This window comes from Equus caballus, chromosome 21 (assembly GCF_041296265.1).
Source record: "Equus caballus isolate H_3958 breed thoroughbred chromosome 21, TB-T2T, whole genome shotgun sequence".
Lineage (NCBI taxonomy): Eukaryota > Metazoa > Chordata > Mammalia > Perissodactyla > Equidae > Equus > Equus caballus.
The window spans coordinates 54840653-54862816 of NC_091704.1; the positions used below are offsets into that span (position 1 = coordinate 54840653).

General features: G+C 34.1%; 1 protein-coding gene across 6 annotated transcripts in view; it reads left to right on the forward strand.

The window, feature by feature from the left end:
* Positions 1-22164, forward strand: part of CDH12 (cadherin 12) — a 937014-nt gene that overhangs the window by 845390 nt on the left and 69460 nt on the right. For all 6 annotated transcript variants that reach the window (XM_014734929.3, XM_070245950.1, XM_070245953.1 and 3 more), the window contains one exon: positions 8276-8443. In XM_014734929.3, the coding sequence (XP_014590415.3) occupies positions 8276-8443 (168 nt within the window). The remainder of the gene's footprint in view (positions 1-8275; positions 8444-22164) is intronic.

Sequence of the window (22164 nt, forward strand, 5' to 3'; positions counted from 1 at the left end):
ATGATGATATTACTTTCTCTCAAAATCTTTTTAAATTTATAAACTTTGCATTTCTCTATTGTGATAAAATAGACATAACATAAAACTTACCATTTTAACCATTTTAAGTACAATTCAGTACCATTAATTACATTCATAGTGTTGTGTAATCATCACTACCACCCATCTCCAGAACTTTGTCATCAGTATCTTTTCCTTTATGTGCATTGTTAAAAACAATGTGCATTTATAGGTTTTTATTTTATATATTTATACATGCATTTATAGAATTCATATGAAAACAATAGAGTGAGAATGGAGTTGCATGCATGTGTTATTTTCTTTTTTTCCCTTTATTTACTATTCTGATATTTCATACTCAGAGATCCTCTCCCAGCCTCTGTTTACAGAAATCTGACAATGGTTGATGAGAGAACTGAGGCTTTCTCAAGATTTTTGCTCTTTGACTCCAACCATCACCTTTTATTCAGAAACAATACAAGCCTATGTCCTAAATGAAACCTTGTCCCATATCCTGACTGGTATTTATTCATCTAGGTCTTTAAAAATGTGTTGGTCTTTGAAAGCCGTATATTAAAATTAAAGCACGGGTTAGACTATACTTTGAGCTAATGCTATATAGTACTATATAAATACTTACAATGTTTTATGGCTTGAAAATGCTTTTGATATTAACTCAGAGGAAAGACTTACAGGATTCAGATATCTCAATTGGTACTGGTGAGAGAAAGATAGATTCTCCTCGTTCTTCAAGGGCAAACTAAAAGAGTATTTGCCTACACAAAATAGTCACTCTAATACTTTTTACATAAGACAAGGACTGATTATTGACATAGCAAGAGCAAGGAAAGCAATAGATGCTTATTCATGTGAGGAAGGAAAGATGTGTCAGAGAGATAGAAAGTTATTAGATTTAAACAACACATGTTACCTACTGGGTAGTTTTTACACATGTGTAGTGAAGTCCCATGACTAAAAATGTACTGCAGGCGATGGTTCCCTTGTATTCTGCATTGTCACACTTCATGAGAATTCTATGTGAACTCCACTTGCCTTAATTTAGAACTCCTGGAATGCACACACCAGCAGCTAGAACTAAGAATGTTTGTCCTTGAATGGAAAATACTCCAGGGGGATGTGGTACATGCTTTTAGGAAGTTGCAGCATTGTCATGCAGAAAAGGAACTGCTGTATTCTGTGCTGCTCAAGAGGAAAGGGCTGTCAATGGCTAATATAAGTGACAGGAATAAAGAATTTCAGTTTCATATCAAAAAAAAAAAGATGTTAGTACTTGTCCATAAATAAGAGGAGCACCTCATGAGATCGTGAGCTTCATGTTGCTGGAAGTGTTAAAGCAGATGACGAGCCATGAGCTAATGGTGTTGGATTTGGTTATTATTAATTCATTTGATGCACATTTATTTATAACCAATGGCCTGACAGGTACTTTGCTACTGAGGTGCTGAGATGAATCAAGTAGATCCTCAAGTAGATCCCTGTATTTTAGGGAGATCATCAGGTCCTCTGAAGATTACATTCGAGTTTTATAGGCTAAAAATCCATGATACATCATGCTATGGCTGGGTGCTAGATATAGACTGATGGAGGCAGGAGAAACTTCCTGAGGCAAGAACTCCTGAGGAAATGACTTCCAAATCCTAAAGAATGGTTAAGGCATGTTATCAGTGAGAAGTTGGACCATATGGTCTCTGAATTTCCTTCTGATGAAAATAACCTGGTAACTCTTCTTGTCTCCAAAAGACTTATTGGCAAAAAATTTTTTAAAAACCATATACTTCATCTGTGTAGTGATGGACACATTTTTGTTAATATTCTTTAAGAATGCACTAGCTTTGCAAACAATCCACTTCACATTTTAGTCTATTTTAAGACTGTGATGAAATGAAACTCTAACTTTTCATATGAACTTCTGCAAAGCAGATCTCTCATAACTGTTTTAAACACAATTAGCTGTGAATTGTAAAAAGAAACTTACGTTATCGCAGATAAAGTTAAGGTTCCCATCTTTAACTATCATTATTTTACTATCCTGCCATCTATTAGCTATTCCCAACAGATTTGTGCATTAATGCTTCCTTCAAATCATTTTAAAAGTTTAACCACGACATGGCCAACACTAGAGTCTGTGATCTACTAAAAGAGATCATTTTCAAGTGAGAAAATAACCTTTAACTAAGTTGGGTTTTTTTTCGTAATACATTAGTTATACACACAGTATTCACATAGGTCTAAACTAACAACTCCATCTTACTCAAAATTACATCTTGAGTATTTTGGTCAATAATATCCAAGATTACTAGTAATATATTAAATCATATTCTGTCTTGAAAGATACATGTTCTTTTCCACATGTTACCTAAATTGTTGTTAGATGTTAATTCATTTATTTCACTAATATTTATTGTGTACCTACTATATTCCTGGCATTACTCTAGAAATAGATATCCTACAGCGAAGAAAAAATAAAGAAAAAACCCCATCATAAGGAATATACATTCTGTTTTGGGGAACACGAAACAAACAGAATAAATAAGTGAAATATATGGTGTTTTGAATAGCAATAAGGGCTAAGGAGGAAATTATAAAATAGAGAAAAGGCAAATGACATGCTGGGATATGACATATCTGTTGTAGGCAAGATAATGATTTCCCAGAAACGTCCGTGTCCTAGTTCCCGGACCCTGTGAATATGCTATGTAACATCATGATGGGGAATTAAATTTGCAAATGGAATTAAGGTTTGCTAATCACTTGAAGTTGAGGTGGGGAGATTATTCTGCATTATCTGAATGGACTAAATTTAATTGCATGTGTTCTTCTAAGAGGGATGCAGGTGAGTCAGAGCCCAGGAAAGATTTGAAGATGCTATGCTGCTACCTTAGAAGATGAGGGAAGACAGGCAGAAGTCAGAGAGTTTAGGCATCTTCTGGAAGATTTAAAGTCTTTAGAAAGGAATTCATCGTGCCAACACCTTGATTTTAGTTCAGCAAGACCCATGTTGGACTTTTAATGTTCAGAATTGTAAGATAATAAGTTTGTGTTATTTTTAGATCAGTAAGTTTGTGGTAATTTCTTACAGAAGCAACAGGAAACTAATTCAGTATAGAATTTTAGATGGGATGACCAACAAAGTCCTATGATGATGACTTTGAGAACAGATATGAAGGAAGTGGAAGAGTCGTTCTTGAGTAAACCTTGGGAAGAACATTTCTGGCAAAGGGAAGAGAGTGTGCAAAGCTCTAGTGAATGAAGGAGGGAGTTAGGAAAAATAAACTCAGGGAGTTAAGTGGGAAGGTGGGGATTGTGCAAGGTATTTACCCGGAGTGACCCGGACAGTCTCTGAGCATTTCAGAGTAGAGGGGCACTGTGACCTGGTTCATACTCTGACCTCACCACCATGGCTGCTCTTTTAAGAACAAACTAGTGGCCTAGGACTCCTTTGGACTCTAATCTTCAGTGAATGGAAGATAGAGCCATTCATCCACTGTTTATCTATCTTTCTATATCTATCTATCTATCATCTATCTATCTATCTTTCTAATAGTCTCAAAATAATAATGAACATATTTCCAGCTTTCTTGAGATATAAGTGAAATATGACATTGTGTAAGTTTAAAGTATACAACGTGTTAGCCAAAGCCTCTATCACATCACATAATTACCATTTCTTTTCTGTGGTGAGAACTTTTAAGAGCTACTCTCTTAGCAATTTTTAAGTGTATAATACAGTAATATTCACTACAATCACCATGCTATACATTAGATCCCCAGAACTTATGTGTCTTATAACTGGAAGTTTGTGCCTTCTGACCAGCATCTCCCCCGTTTCCCCAACCCCACATCCCCACTCACACGCACATATATACTACATCTTTGTCCAGTCATCTGTTGACTTAGGTTGTTTCCATACCTTGGCTGTTGTGAATCATGCTGCAATGAACAGGGAGGTGCAGATATCTCTTTGAGATCCTGCTTTCATTTCCTCTGGATATATACCTAGAAGTGGGGCTCCTGGATAATATGGTAGTCCTACTTCTAATTTTTTGAGGAACCTTCATATGGTATTCCATAGTGGCAGTACTAATATACATTCTCGCCAATAGTGTACAAGGGTTTCCTTATCTCCACATCCTCATCACTATTTGTTATCTCTTGGAATTTTGACGACAGCCGTTCTAATAAGTATGAGATGATATCTCACTGTGGTTTTGATTTGCATTTCCCTAGTAATTAGTGATGTCAACCAACTTTTTCATGTAAGTATTGGCCATGACTTTTTTGGAGAAATGTCTATTTAGTTCTTCTGCCCATTTTTTAATCAGATTGTTTGGTTTTTTATTATTTAGCTGCATGAGTTCTTTTATATTTTGGGTATTAACCCCTTATAAGAGATACGATTTGCCAATATTTTCTCCCCTTCCATAGGTTGCCTTTTCATTTTGTTGATTGCTTCTTTTGCTGTGCAGCTTTGTAGTTTGATGTAGTCTCATTTGTTGAGTCTCAAGATGCTTCCTCAGAGGGTTGATTTATCTTTGAAAACTACTATGTTACTTCTTCTTTCCCACTCTGTGGTCTTATTTTACATCATCCTTCCCCATAGTGGTAGATATGCTGCAGCCATATCAGCCTCTGGCTGCTTTCTTGCGCGCCTTGAAGAAGCAGTGCTTTCCTGTTTTCCCTCCCTAGGATGCTCTTCCCTGTGTTTTCAGCTCTGCCTCCTCCTCTTCTCTGGGATCACAGCTCTAAAGCTTTTCTTCAGAAAGAACCTTCCTGACACCATCTGCAAATGCGCTTGATTTCATTTTCTCATAACACTAATCGCCATCTGAAATTATCTTAATTATTTAAGTGCCTCTTTATGGTCTCTTCACCACTCCACATGAACACATATCTATTAAGTGTACATTCTATGAAAGAACCTTGTACAGAGACTCTATAATTTATTATTCCAGATGAAAACAGATGACACCCAATTGGGCAATTTGAAATTAGCTAATAAAAAGACTCTTTGTGAAAGTGCGAGCAGGCTTCAGGGAAGCTATAAGGGATAGGGCAGAATCTGGAGAAGGAATAACAAGTAGCTGTGGTCACCACACTAGGGCTGAAGGAATGAGCGGGGCCCGGAGACACATGCATGTGTTCAGTGAGGGACTATGGCCGGGGACAGTGTGGCTTATGGGGGATCCACGGAAAGAAAACTCAGCCTCATTCCCCTTATACCATCCAATCTCCTGCCAATTAGCAACCAGAAGCGGGAGAGCAGAGAGAAGTCCAGAAAAGTATACAAAGTGAAAACGGAGGGGCCAATGAAAGAGTATTAACCATTATAACCTCAAACCTAATAGCAGCACCTGCGTGAATATTTTAGTACAAGTGTTGACTGAATTTATTGTCCCATGTCTCAATCATGCAATTCAACACTCAATTCAAGAAATAACTCTGTAAAACCATATCCTGGATTATCACATGTAATGTTTTATGATTTTACAAAATTAGCTGAGATGCACCAAATCTGGGGGGGCTTGCACACATGAGGGTGATTGCAAAGGGAGAATGTAGCCCCTGGCAGATTAGTGTCTCTTGATATATCATTTTAAGTTTATAACTCTCTCAACCATACATGTCCACGTATATTGGCAGAAACAAAATCTGATTATTTTACTCATTCTTGTTTTCACTCTAATTGTCTTGATTAATGTTGGAAAGTTCATCGGGTACAAGACACTCAAATTATAACAGGTTTCAATGTATACTTGCCTATCTACACTTTTCATCCAATAAATATAATTTATTTAAGAAATATTTCAAATGAATTAAGTTTGTGGAGTATTTATACTATTTTATGAAACATGTGGGGTTTTTTTTCTTTTTAGGCTTCAGCTATTATCATACAAGCCTGTCACTATATCTTTGTATACAAATACTGAAAATAGAGATAGACACATGAACTTAAACCTGAGAACTGAAATATTAGAATGTAGCATTTCCGCTGCTGGTTACATTCTATCGTTGCAGTGCATTAGCCCAGTGCTTTGCAAGTTTTCTCCTTACTCAAGACCGTGCAGTCCATTTTTTGCTTATTTGTTTTTAAATGTTAGGCAATTACTAAACAATGGATGAGCATAAAAAAGCAACTTCTTGAAAAGGAGATTTTTCTTCCCAGGCTTTTTCAGTAGACCACAGTATTTGAAGATTTCTCTTATCACATTGAACTTGGTAGTCTGCCTGATTCCCTAGATTCAACTCCAAAAATTCTAGAAATGCCATATTTTATTTCTCTAGGACAGTGGTTCTTAAACGGAAATGGTGGTGGAGAAAGGGAAGCCCGCCATGTTCATCAGAGAAGATTTTCTTTGAAACTACGCATACAACCCTTTCCTCTCTCTGGATTCTAATGATTCTAATCTACAGTCTTCCAGTCGAGCCACATTCCACTAACTGGAGGGCTGGAAGCCACAGATAGGATAGAGCAGGAGGAGGGCAGGGCAGTTTGGGGCCTTGATGACAATTGGAACATATCAACAGAAAAAAAAATCTAGTCTTAAATAAGTCTAATCATGCCTATTTGCTCTTTTTTCATACCATCTTACTATTTATGTATTTTTTATATAAAGTATAAAATTTATATATATATAGCATATTTATAAATTTTCATATTGGAAAATTTTTATTAGAAATGAATTGAGAAAAGTAAAAATTATATGTATAACTCATATTGGAAATGATATATATATGTATGATTCATACGTGAATCATATATATTTGTATTCCATATTCATTTTGGAAAAGAATTGAGTAAAGATAGATCTAGCTAAGAACAGGACAATAGCACACATATGAATTAAACCCAGGCATTTATCTAGAAGATGTAAATGTTATAAGACAGGCAGAAGTCATGTAGCTTATGGCATGTAGGGCCAGGCCACTGAGATGCAGAAATAAAGAATCTTAGTTAAGAGTCTTCGAAATGAAACATAAGGAATCTGAGCTGAAGAGAGGACAAACATTGAATTAAAATGGTGTCAGTACCAGTGTATGAATAGAGCAGTTGTAGCAAAAAAAAGAGCTTGCCTTTTTTGCAACTATTTCCTGCCAAGGGTCAGAAGAAATTTTAGATTGTAGTTAAGTCTGAATTAGCAACAGAACAGCATATGGTTAAGTTGATAGTGGAAAGTGCAGATAAAATGAGGATGCATATTCAGTCTACGATTTGGGTGCTATACTTTGTGTTGATGGTTGATATGATCTTTGTTATTTATATATGCTACTTTATTTAAGAAACAACACTATCTAAGACACATGGGTTTAAGACAAATGCTTGGCGATCTCTTCCTAAAACCGTTGACTACAGATTGGAATTTGGTATAAAATTTATTCATAATTGTACTTGCAACAAGTAGAGAAGGTTTTAGTTATTTCACTCTGAATAAATATAAATATAACTTAGTTCTACATTTAGGCGCAAGGGAAGAAAATGAGTCAGATATGTAAATATGCATATGTACTGTATGATTCAGAACCGTAAATTTAATTATCTATAGATTCATTCATTCATTCAGCCAGTCATTCAACTAGTCAGTTGGTCACCACGTTCTTATTGAGTTCATTTTAAATGGCAGGCACTATCCTAGATGCTGGAGTATCTTGGTGACAAGAGAGACAATGTCCTTACAATGGGAAAGCTTAATGAAATCTAAGTGAAAAATTCTGTGGCTAAAATAACTGAGAGGAATCCTGAAAGACAAAATAAAATACACAAAGGAGATATTCCATGTTCTAAAAAAGTGAAGTAATATATTTATCCTAGAATGTAAAGATAATGAAGAGGAAAATGGCATTCTTTAGAAATCTTACACTCAATGTAACCACTTAATTTTTTTAGTACACATGTCTTTATCTATATTGTTTAACAATTTCATTCTCTTTTAAAGCTAGGATTATTCTGTGTAAATCAGGTCTAACCTGACTGACTTAATGAATGAGGACCATGTTTTAGAGTTGTTACATTGTTCTTTAACCATATTCCACAATGCTATACAGCATTTCGTTATATGGCTGTTCATTATATGTATAATGTATTTAATTATATTCTAACCATTGGAAATCTGGGGTGTTTCACTTTTTAAAAAACACACAATTTTTGTTAGCATGTCTTTGCTAGTGAATCTAGATAAAATCATTTTCTTGTGGACTATTTTATTTTAGAAAACACAACTTTTGTGATATTTATCTTTTATTATTTTTTTCCCTTAAGGTATTATTAGAACAGCTTTGCCAAACATGGACAGGGAAGTCAAAGAACAATACCAAGTCCTCATCCAAGCCAAGGATATGGGCGGACAACTAGGAGGGCTAGCTGGAACAACAGTAGTCAACATCACCCTCACTGATGTCAATGACAATCCACCTCGGTTCCCCAAAAGTATGTTTTCTCCTGTTCAGTCTAAATTAGTGCAGCTTTAAAAAAAACTGCTTACGTTTCATTGAATGTCATAGGAATTGTAATAATTTTCCAGACACTTGGTCTTTAGGAAGCAGAAGCTAATGGATAAAAATTAAATGACTTCATAATTTTAATTTTCCATTAGAATCATGTACAATGTGACTTTAACAGAAAATAATATAAATTAGTCAATAACTGAACAATGAGTTTTATGCTATTGATTCCTATTAAAGTAAAATATTCACAACAGGTGGAAACCTTGCTGTAATCTCTTATTAATTGAAAAAGTAATATAAATATAAAAATTCCAATGTAATTTAGGACTCATATTTATGACACATATGCCATAATATTATTTGCTATATCATATCATTAGCATAAGACTTCTCTGTCTTCTCTTTAGCGATTATATGTGTTGAATCCTTTTCATATACTTCCGTGTATCAGATGATAATTACAATGATGCTATTTACATTACTTTAGTTTTATTTTATTTTAGTTTCGCAATTGGTGAAAATTGCTACTGCTTCTATGATAATAGAATGATTCACACCTGTGTCTTCTCTGTAACTCTGTTTCTTATTGAAAATGAATACTTCTCACTTGTGTTATATCTAGTTTCCTTTTAAGTATTACATTTAACACCAATCAGTACCTGTTCGGTTTCTGGTACATTTTCAAGGATTAGTTTAGCATTCCTAGGACTTACAATACAGAAACTGAACGTTTCTGTCACTGATTATATAAAGAATTTGATTAAATCACTAGCTACTCATTTGCATCGACAGTTTGAAAAACCAAAACAAAATGATTTTTCTCCTCCAACTTCAGAAGGAGAATTGAGTTCACTTACTCAAGTGTATAACACTGAGAATGCTTAACTAAGTGGACATTTTATTCCTTTTGCTATATGGTTTTTCATATTTTACTATTTTGTCATTTTTTTCTTAAAATCATCAACCTGTATTTTTCAATGGAAATACTTTTACTCGGTGAGCAGAAAGTCTGATGGCCAAAAGTTATGAGTGGTGATTCGAAATAATCATACTTTAGCAAATGGAAATTATGTGACAATTGGCTAGTACGCAATATGTTATGATTAATAACAGAGTCTTAGAGCAACACTTTCCCCTACTTTGCTATTAAGGGAAACAGAAAAAATATAAATAAATATTCAAAAGGAGAAAGAAATAATGCATTTGATTCTCTAGCATATGGCATTAATAGAGAATATGTTCCCAACTCAAAAAGCACTAATTTTTTTTTTTTTGTGCTACTTATGTGTGGCAAGTTGTAATAGCCAATTGAGGAGGATAGTTTGGGAAATGACTCTGCTTTTATATAAAAGGTAGCATTGTAAACTTGGTTGCTGTTTTCGGTTTTACATGTATAAAATATGTTCAGTCTAAAGTACAGGAAAGAGCAGGGATATTCCTAGATAGTGTCAATATTCTTATTCACAAGGATGATAGGGAGATGTTTCAGATGAGGAATATAAAATTCAGCCAGTGGAATCATACAGCCCTGTGTGTATGGATGAAGGATGGTTCGTAAAAATTTGGACAGGGATGCAGACAAATAGACTGGAGTACAGGAAAATAAATGTGTCTCAATGGGAGAGAAACTAGAGTATGCTTAGGAAAGCTATATGGTGTGCTCCAGGGCCACTGAAACAGGAAGATCACTTCTAGAGTCTACGTAATGAAAAGCGAATCTGGATAAAGCAGTAGGCTTGGAGTTTATTCAAGCTTGAATCCATAGATCTAAGGGTAATTAGATGAAACCCTCTAGATAAGCTTGTGGGGGATTTGTGTACTGGAAATTTTAGAGCATTTACATGCTGTGTCAAGAACTTTATCCTTATCTTATTTTATTTTCACAACAACATACTGAAATCTCTGTTTTCCACATTTTACTATTAAGAAAACTGAGGCTCAGAGAGATTAAATAACTTGCTTAGAAAGATTAAATAACTCACCCAAGGTCAACAAAATTAAGTGACAGAGGTCTTTTTTCTTTTGCTCTGAAGATCAAATTCCTTAATTTTAACATAATATGCAAGTGAAAAGTTATTCTTTTCTTTTACCTGCCACTCTAAAGCCATATTTTTTTAGAACACATCTGCAATAAAAGTCACGTGACATATGTTGAATTGTGACTATAAACAGAGAAATGAGAGAACAGAAGAAATATACCAAGTAGCATATTTGAGCTATAGTCTGAAACTATAATAGGTGAGAGAGATTTTTGAATCGTGAGAAAAAAGAGGGTTTTCACATTTTGCATGAATAAAAAATTAATCCCCTTGAAATTTTACATGCCTTCATGTCAAGCCCTTTTTACTGTACTGTCATTTTGAATTACACCCTTCAGAGGAAAAGACGGAATACATTTATAAACAGAACAGCCGTCTCTTTAGAAGCTGACGCTCTTTTGGCAGGAATATTTCTCATGTTGGGCAATTAAACTGCAAATATGACATAAAATTACAAACTAAAATAATAGCCGTTTGAATGTAAAAGTCAAAAAAAATATATTTCATACATAAATAAGTTAAAAGAGAATTCCCCATAACTAACTGTCTTTGTTCATGCCTGTTAAACAATTATGTTGAACAAAAAAATCTTCCTTCCTGAGCTACATTTTTCATTGCTTAAAAATGCAGGAGATAATTTCTTAACATTCACTACTCATTTTTTTTGGCTTTGTGTGTGTACATATGCATATGAGACATTGTTAAGTACCCATTTCCATCCATTTCCTTTTATAAATCTGTTAGAGATGAAAAGAAAATTGAATGCCATACACATTTGTATCATGAAAGTCTAAATAGTTTGCTGTTTTAATGTCGCAAAATAGATGATTCCTGAGATATCAGAACTTCCTGCCAATCTGATATGATGATGGTGACAATGATATTGACTAACAAATTACTATGTGTCAGGCACTATGCAAAGTGATTTACGTATATATTCACACTTAACTCTCACAATGACTATATAGTATTTGCTCAATTTTACAAATAAAATGGCAAAGCTATATTATTAAGGAAGATTCAGTAATTTGTCCAAGCTCACACAGCCACCAGATGAGAGAACCAAGACTAATCTTACACGGGGACTTCAGAACTTTAAACTTTTATCAATCTCCTTGAAAGACAATCTGCCTTTGATGCCTGTGTTTGGCCCAAAAGGTAACCCAGATAATCGAGAAAACTGTCCACAACTGCAGGTAGTAATACAGTTTTGGAAATGGAAATAATGCCTGGCATGGTAAAAGAGCTCTACCTGAAGTCACATAAAGGCAAAATATTTTCTTTGAAAAATCTGTTCCATATAGTTATAAAGCTACCATCTCCTATAATCATGGATATCTGTAGAGGATCTCCATCTGTGAAGTAAGCTACAGAAAAATGCTGATGGTTTCCATTACTTGAATTTTAAATGAAAAAAACACCTAACAAGCTGATCTAAATTACACAGTATGAGATCAAATCAATTAAGTGATGTGGTTAATTAACATTGGGAAAAATATTCGTACTTCTCTCACTTGGTCTCTTTCTTCTATATAACAATTTTGTAATGAATAAGAAAATGACAAGTGAAATAAAGTACATCATACACAAATTTGCATGAAAAGAGATAACTTATAGGAAGAGTAAAAAATTGCTTATTTCTCTTCTCTTTCTTTATCAATATAATGGGAGAGTAAGAGAACAGTTGACATGGTAAATAAATTCAAGTGTAGAAAATTTCTTAATCATAAACAAAACAATATTTTAAAGTATGTTTTAATCAAATACCTACCAAATATGTTTATATTGACTATTTCTAGCAATAGGAATGCTGATTCAGTTACAAGTCAATCATACACTATTTGCGCGATAAAATTATTATATAAAAGATATAATCGTATCCACGTTATATTTGTTAACTTAACAAATAAAACACTTGTAAATGTTATACTTCAACTCAGGAAAAAATTCTATTGTCTTGAAATTAATATAAAAATAAGCTAAGTAAAATTAAAGCATTAAATGCATCAACCAAAATGTCTACTGCACAATGAGCAATATTTGATCTTTTACTTTACACAAATGAGACTACTGATCTATGCATAAAAAATGTATATATGCATCTATATAGTCTTTCTTCTGTTGCACATTCATGACATAGAAAGAATACAGGAAGCTTAGATTAATTGTTGAATTATTAATTAAATAAATGTTGATATCTGTACATTTATTTAGTGAAAAATATTGATGTGTTTAAAATATATTTCCTCTTTTCATTATGTCATTTCTGTCATTATTTTCTTGTAATCTTAGTTAAGATTGGCTCTTTTACTCTCTTGAAATTTACAACATATCATTTATTTAAAGAAATATTCTTTACAATATATAATTTTTACAGATTTTTATTAGAATCAACATGAACTCAATTATATCCAGGTGGAGCCACAAAGTCTATTTATCTTTGTTTACCATTTAGCATCGTTATACCTGGAAAATTGTAAGCTTCTATACTGAAATTTTCGTGGTAAAACCATGTAATAAGTCACTCTGAATACAGAACTAAAGGCTGATTGAATTTTAACGGTTACTGGGATCCAGCCATAGAAAATGTACCCTCACATTCTTTCAGATGTTCAATGTTTGATGGTCATGGGGATGACTGAGATTGACCATTAAAGATACAGATTCCGTGATTTAAGTTTATATACACATATCACAACTTTGCATAGATTTTTATAGAGCTAAAGTCATAGTCTCAAAATCATTACATAATATGATAGGAAAAAATATTCCCTGAACCTTGAGTGCAGAAGGCAATCTGCTACCCAGGATGTGCCTGAATACGTAAATATGGTGAGTATGGCTTCAGTTTTCTTCCCAATCTCCTTCTGTTACTGTGAGGGAGTGAATACTATATAACTCTCACTTCCCAACTCACTTAGAGACTCTGGCTACTGGCCTACTTGCTACCTAAATCCTTCCTACTTCCTGCTTCCTATCAACTACCTGCAGGAGTAGTGCAAACATAACCAAAAACACCCCCAGCATATTCCTAAATGATTCCTCTAAGGATGAAGCAAAGGCTGAATTTCTGCTCTTATCATTATCTCCAATACGTTATCTCAGGTGAAGGGATGGAAAAGAGAATATGGTGGCTATCACTATCAGAGTAATTCCAGAAATTACTCTGAAAGAAATCCCAGAGGAAACTTGGCTAACATAACGGGTCTTATGTGAAATCCACTACTATTTAGATGAGGATTCCTACTTCAGCTTCATTCAGATATTTGAGCTTGGGAGGGTAGTGTGGGCCAATTTGGTCTCCAAAGTTATCAGTACAAAACATATTTAATATAGAAGTTTTAACTACAGGTGCAAGTTAAGGCTTTCCTTAATTGGTAGAGGTTTAAAATAGTAATAAAATTACTAATGTAGTAATGTGTTGAAATAAAGTCATATTTATTTATATTTCTCAAATTTAGTACTGGTGCTTATTTAGCATCAACTTTAGTACACATGTTAATTCCCACAATTCAATTTTTACTATTATTTAAGTAATTTGAGATAGAGAGCATTTTTCTAGCATCCTTGGACAACAGCCTTACCTAGGCTAGGGATTATACGGGCTTGCTTGTTTCTCAGAAGTCTCCAGAGAGAGAATGTAATTTTCAGAGCCAGTGTTTTATGTGCTATTCATATGTTAACCCAGATTATGTAGATACTACATGTTAATATATGACCTTTTAGATCAGTACCTCTCAAAGATATGAAGGAATAAGAAAAAAATTAGACAAGTAGACTTTTGATATTGTATGTATGATATATGACAATTATATATATTATACATATTTATATATTATATACACATATTTACATATATTATATATACATACACTCCTCATTTGTGGGAAACATTTAATAAGCATAAAAAATGAATTGTAAATCTAAGAGATTTAAAAAAAGTTAAAGAAAGAGCTTATATTCAGTTATTAGCTCGGTCTCATATCGGTTGCAGGCATGAGTCATCACTTTTGATCACTCTATTCCTATTCTTGAAAAATAAGCCAGGGCACATTATAAGACTGGCTTTTTACTAAATGGAATAAACGCTTCTGGTTTAATTCCCAAATGGGTCTTTGTCTACTTCAATAGAAACGAATAAGAAATAACTATTTCCTGAAGACAAGGCAGGCAAATAATAATCTGCGTCTTATTCACAAGTTGTTCTTCCAGTGGTTCTCAAATTGTGTTTGTCTTAGGAGCCCCTTGGGATCCTGTGCCCCGGGTGATGGAAGTTCTGTTTCAATTGACATAGCTTGGATCCAGAAGTCTGAATTTTAAATAAGTGTTCTGGTAGATCCTGACATAGGGAGCTTGCAGGGAAAATTTGAAAATCACTGGGTTATTGTGATGAAGCAGCAAGTGTTTGTTCTCTGAGAAGGCATTCTCATTATTCACTAAATAGAGGTAATGAGTTAATTATCGTGTCTGATGAGAATTATTTTTATTCATGCAAAATCCTATTCCTACAGATATATTTGGATGGAGAGTGAGTATGAAAATTTACTCATTTTAAACTAAGTCTTTTGAAAAGCATTTTTTTAATTAAACACTCACATACAGTCATATGTCTTGTTTAAAGTCTTCCAAAGAGCTTGCAAATGTCAGATACTGATGCTTTGAGTCTAAAACTGAACTGAAGCCAATGTCAATGCAAGCTCAGTGAAAACTCTGAGATTCACTCATGAGAAGGGAATAGCGAGTTTCACTAGACTCTATGTAGGCAGACGTAAGCAAACAAAAAACATAATTTTAAAATCATTTCTCATTGCTATGATTGTCACATTAATAATACATTGTGTTTTGCTAATGAGAGCATGAATCTTTTTAAATAATGCTGAAACCTTTTGACTACTCACTTGGTCATTTTCCATATCTGGCAAAGGGCAAAGATTGTGGCCTGGTTGCTCTAAGGCCTCATTACCCAATTTGCAGAAGAACTGAGCTTATGAGCTACAACATCTATGGGTCTTTAGGAAATCTGACTCTTAGTTTTAAATTATTTTCATGAACCACATTAAACAAAGTTTTAAACTGATGTGATATTAAAAATATGTGCTTAAGCTTACCAACATAACCAACAATAATAATAGCGTCTAAAGATTATAGGCCCTACAAATATTTAAAATATTTGTTAATATTAATCTGTGCGCTTTCCAGCTCAGATAAGATGCATTTTGAAAAATTAAAATCTAGGTGGCTTGAATGTGTTGGCATTGTATAATCCACAACTCAAATGTGAGAATTTACCTATAATATAATAAAACTTATAGGTTCCTAAACAGACAAATAACTTAACACATAAGAAAATCTAAATGTGAGAGTTCCCTCGTCCACAGCTTCTAGCTTTCCTGCCAAAATAGGAGAAAAATATCTCTTGTAACAACTTCCTGTCAATCAGAGCACGGAAGTAGATACCAGTAACAGAACTGAACTGACTTAAGTAATAATAAAACCTCTAGGCCTCTGGCTGCAATCCATACATACCTCTTTTTCACTTATTCACTCTTCAAGTTCACAAGTTCTCAGTCTACTTTTCTGCGTTTGCCTGCTAGAACTGAATTAGCCAGGTCCAAGCTTTTCCTTAGGTGGTCCACTTGCCACTTCTCTTTACAGAGCATGGTGATGATAACAGTGAGAAGAGCAGCTAACATTTGTTGCACCTGTACTACGTAAAGGCACCATTAAAGCTGGATATTAACTTCTCTAATCCTTATGAGTAGGTTTTGTTTATTTATACAACTTTTAAACGAGGAAATTGAAAGTAAAAGAGATAGTAAGGGATGGGAGCAGAGACTATGTAGTTACATGTGTGATCCTGCAGAACATAATGGGGTAACTCGTTAAAGCTGTGATTTTTAAATATTCATGTTTATAAAAATATAGATTACTGCTTCTTCTAACACCAGAATTGAGCCATTTGGTAGGCGGAGGAGCCCTGAATGGAAACGCGGGGCATTCAACCCACTGCTCCACTAATCAAAGCTGAGAAGTCATTCTCTTCAAGTGTCTGTGGGTATTCTTGTGTTTGTAAAGTGATTTGTAGAACAGAGAGAGCCTCGGCTTTGGGGAAGGTACTGATGGAAAGCTCAGCTCTACTATTTAGTCTCTGGGGCCTGAGTAAGCTAAACAAACTCGCACTGTCTCATGTTTTTACACCATCAGATTAAGATAGTAAATAGGGTGACCGCATAGCCTGGTTTCCTAGATAGTTCCAGTTTACACTTGTGGTCCCAAATTAATTACTAGTAGTGATTCCTTTTACTCTCAAAGGTGGCTCTGTTTGGATAATTAGTTATATAGCTGTCTTAATAATAATATACAGTGCTTCTGGGAGACTTAAGTAAAATAATACAATTGAAGCATCTAGCGGTCAAAGTGTTTATTTTTCTCTTCTCCCCACTTCCACGTTTTCCTCCCTCCCTCTTTTCAACCTCATCCCCGTATCTCCTTTGTATCTCTCCACCTAGTGTGTGTTATATGCCCTTCTTATATTATTCCTTTGTGACTTCTGCTTTTGCTTTAACAGAATTCCCAATTAACATAAAGCCAAACATAAAGTGAATAGAGAAATAGCTCAAGAAATAGCTCGTGCCTACATTCATAGCTGGTCTTACCAACAGAAAAAAAAATCAAAATCTTAGGATAGATTATGTACATTTTACGAACATGGAAAAATCAATTTCAAAACTTGTAACGCCAAAGAAATTCTTGGGAGGGGAATACAAGATAATTCTAACACCAAAACAATATTATCTCTAACCTTGGCCATTTACAACAACTGTATTGATTTAAATTTCAATATTCTGATTTCATTTTACTTTGGCCTGGATAAAACACTCTTGTAAGATTAAACTAATCTATGAAGTCATATTTGCTTGATGTGACATTAATAGCCAAATAAAAATTCCTGCAATTTTTAGATAATCAAATATATATATATATTTATTGACACTTGTTCTTGATTCTTAAGAGAGATGAATTGATTAATACATAGTTACTTTTCACAGCCAATAATGCACTCCATAAGACAAATATCTAGATATATAAATATATTATAACCACAATAAAATTCCAAAGTAGGACTATGATCAGAATAACTATTGGCATAAATAGGATATGGTAATTAGATCTAACAGGGATTATTAGGAAAATATTTATGAAGAACTTAGCATTTGAGAAGAAATGTGCAATAAGAATTTAACAGATTGAAAAAAGAAGATGTTGATTACAGACTGCCATAATCCTGAAATATAAACTTATATTTAAATATGTACTTGTGCTTTTGAGTAGAGGGGCAATATCATACATAAATATATTAAAAACATAACTTTAATAACTTGGTAAAGACTAAAATAGAGAGTAGATATGGAGCAAAGCCAAGACAATTGTCTGGAATAGAGAAGTGGAGTCAGAATTGAGAGATGTTTCAGTAGCAGAATGGAAAGGACTTTGCGATCTACTGGATCCAGAGATAAGTAAGACAAAGAGCATGTGAAGAAGTGATTTAAACAGGAAGATGGGCTCTCTGTTAATATGCTGAAATTTGACTGGAGGTGAGAGCAGAGGGTTGGAAATCCAAGGATCCTCAAAGAGAAGTCAGGGTCGAAGAAGTATTTCTAAGAGACAAACAGAGGTGATAAATGAGGTCTGAGACATGGATAAAATTAATCAGATTAAAGAAGACACAACTCTCTTTAAATTTTGTGTATGAGGAAATACAGGAAGGGGAATGAACAGAGATACGAGGAGAACCTTAAATATAACCACCTCAAACCTTTAATACATAGATTTCTAACGGCGGCAAATTTTAATCATAGATTAGAAAATTGTGAAAGCTCTTAAATTCACCATTTATTTCACATGATTTAAGTTTCTCTTTTTCATATTTGCCTTGTTACTGGTCTTAGCGTTTATATAGGCAAGGAAATTGGAGTTCTAAAGTATTTCTTGGGGCTGGCCTGGGGGTGCAGCAGTTAACTTTGCATGTTCTGTTTCCGTGGCCCGGGGTTCACTAGTTTGGATCCTGGGTCTGGACCTACACACTGCTTGGCAAGCCATGCTGTGGCAGGCATCCCACATATAAAGTAGAGGAATATGGACACGGATGTTAGCTCAGGGCCAGTCTTCCTCAGGAAAAAGAGGATGATTAGTGACAGATGTTAGCTCAGGCCTAATCTTCCTCAAATAAATAAATAAATAAATAAAGTATACCTTTATGAGAACTAAACCAAATTTAAGCCATAATAAAAACCATGGAAACAAAACATTTGATACATAAGAAATTTGTTTTATTAAAAGATATCAAACACAACAAATTATATCATTAATAAGTAATGTTTCATTGATCACTAGTTTTATTGAGGTAAATATAAAAAAGACTACATTACTTTTTTGGTAATGTATAGGAGATACAAATTTTTAATCTCTTCCCTCAAGCAGCCCAGTGTATAATGGGGAGATTCTTAAGTTAATGGGCAATAATACTAATTAAAATCAGATGATAGAGAAATGCACACAATGATATGTAAATGTATAAGGACACCCAAATCGTTACAGAGGAGATCTGAGTGGATTTTGGAGGAAATAACATCCACTTTGATTTCTGAAACCTGTAGCAAGACTTAGTCAGTGGGAGAGCAAATGTGTATTGAAATATTTAGAGCATTGCAAAAAATATGGTATATTATTTAAAGGATTGCATGCATAGAATTGTGAAAAGTGGAAGCCCAAAAACAAGAAAAATTTTCATCGAGAAATGGCTGTAAGTTGCCCTGCAAGAATGGGAAATAGAATTTATATAGAGAGAGATGAAGAATGGTAGGCAAATTAAACATTTTAAGCATAAGCAACAAAATAGAAAAGGCACAGAGAGTATTCAAATTATATAATACAGACAATGACAGAAAATTTCAACCATTGTGTATATACATGATACATGAATATATGATGAATATTCAGAAATAAAATTTGTAGATCAATGAATTGAATGCTACCAAAAGAATTAATTTGGGCTAAAAGAAACCAAAATATTAAGTGGGAAGAGACTGTTACTAAATTTCACTTTCCAGACTACTCTCATAATGTTTCAGAAAAAATCTGCCGAAACTCTAAGCTTTGGGTAAATAAATATTCCCAGGTGAATTTGAATTCCAAACATTTTTCAGGAGCTTAGTTTACAAGGTGTCAAATTTATTTATAATTTGTAATAAGACTTCTAGTGTTGCATATTTTCATGAAATTATTGGGCAATATCACTGAGAACTATCTACCTTCCGTATTTTGTTAGATATATGGACAAAGACCAAAGAAAGTTTTCCATATTTAACAGAGGTTTTAAGGAATATTAAATGTACTCCATAAAATAGGTAAACAATGGAAAGTTCTTGATGCACTGGAAAGGTGAGCTCTTGCCAAGATCTCCATCACATTTACTATTATGTAATGGGATAGTGGTTATATAAATCACATATTTTAAGCATACATATTTTTGAGAATCAGAACACTTTATTCTGGCATTCATTAATTAATGCAAGTGGGTTGTGTTTCATAGCTCATTTGGAATTGGTTTGGTTGGAATTTCCAATGCAATCTCTTGAAAAAATATATGCTATAAAAAGCAATTATTTTTCAAGGAAATACAGGTATGTGTTTGTTGAACCTTCAAGTTAGTAGAACTATAGTATTCAACATAACAATCTGTACTTGAAAGCTGGTAGCTACGTAATAAGGAAAGGAGAATTGGAAGGATAGAAAGAGATGTAATAAATTTTCCTTCCTTTCTTGGGTGCAGATGCAGAAGTCATTTTAATTTTAAAGCCACATCCCCTTCCCAGAACTCTTACATGCTCTTTTCTGTATAGCTACATTGATTTTGTTCTCTAAGCACTGAAAAGAGAAATTTTTCCCAAATCTAGGCAACCCACTCAATCCACCCTTAGTTGGAATTTGCATTCATCAAGCGTAGCTGAAATTAGAATGTTGAATTATTTGCATTTTAAAGGAGGTTATTTTTTGACCCAATATTGTCTCCATTTGAATGAAATTCAGGCAGTAAAACCAAGGAAGTGAAATGAGCAGACCAAATGAGGGATTGTAGTTTAAAATCAGAGATTCCACTTCATTGGATCATCTCACTGCCTGTAAGTAACTAGTTATATGCACCATTTCCTTATCTTCAGACTGGTAGAGTGACGTCCCGGAGCTGGCTCTATCAGATCCTCGGAAACAATTGTGTGCATGTCCTTCCAACTCTGTGTTTAGTGATGTCACGTTGGCTTGAAATCAGCCACGGTGGAAATTTTTACACCACAGAAAATTGACATACATTAAAAATCAGGGCTTACATCTGTTCTCCCTCCCTCCTTTGATCTGATCATTAAATATTTGTTAGGACATTACTCACTGAGAATTATAATAATAGTATCTATATGACAGTCTTAGTGAGAAGATAAAATTAGTTAAAAATGGGAAAGTGCTTAGAAACATGCCTGGGAAATATAAAGCACTGTACCAATGGTTGCTAATAATATATAATATAATATATATATATAACATTTATCTATTCTACTTAAGAGTAATCTCTATTTCGAAAGTTCTTTCTTTCCTTCGTGTTGACACTCATAGATTTTCTATAAGTTCATATATTTTCTCACATCAGTCTTCTCCATAACAAAAGAAATAGATTCTACCTGAGAAAGATAGAAATGACCCCTTCTATCCTTGCAGTGCAGCATGGAGAAGAGATTGCAAATAGAGAGAGCCAGGAGAGGAGACAGGAAAACCAGGTAGCAAATACCCGTAGCAATACAGACAAGGAGTGTGAGTCATTGACTCTGTGATGGTGGTGCCGATGGTAATTGTGAAAAATGGCAATGTGTGGTTAGATCTGAATGAATTGAGGAGGTGAAAAATCAACAATACTAATGAATTTGCTGTGGAGACGGGGATTTTAGTTTGTGGAACTGGAGAGATGGTAATACTACTGCTGAGACAGTGGATATTAGGAGAAGTCTTCTTCTAGGGACATGGCAAGTCAGTAAACTCAGTTTTGAATATGTCAAGGCTGAGATAGCTTAGAGATATATAAGTGAAGTTTTGGAATAAGATAATGTTTTACCAAGTATGAATGAGACTCAAAATACATATATATGCTGGAGTTGAAATATAAAGAATGTTTAGCATAAAGATAGTAAATGAAGTCAAATGGGTAGATGAAATTACCTGGGATGAGAAAAACCTGGATAAACACAGCCAGAAACAATGTTTCTTAACCATGATTGCAAAGTACCACTGGAGGAATTTAATCAATTCTTTTGTTCAGGTCTAAACTCAGAACAATTAAATCGGAATCTCTTAGGTGGCCCCTAGGCTTCAGCCTTTCTGTTTTTTTTTTAACTTTTCATATCATGCCAGTATGTAGTCAACTTTGGGAATCACTTATCTAGATCCTCTTTGAAAATGCCAACAAAGGAAGCTAAGAAGGAACAAGCTATGAGGTGGGAGAAAACTAGAACTGTAGAGTGTCACAGATGTTAAGGAGAAATGTGCTTCAGGAAAGCGGAAGAACAAGAGTGTTGAATGCTGCTGAGAAGTCGTCACTGGATTTAGTGACACGGATGTCATG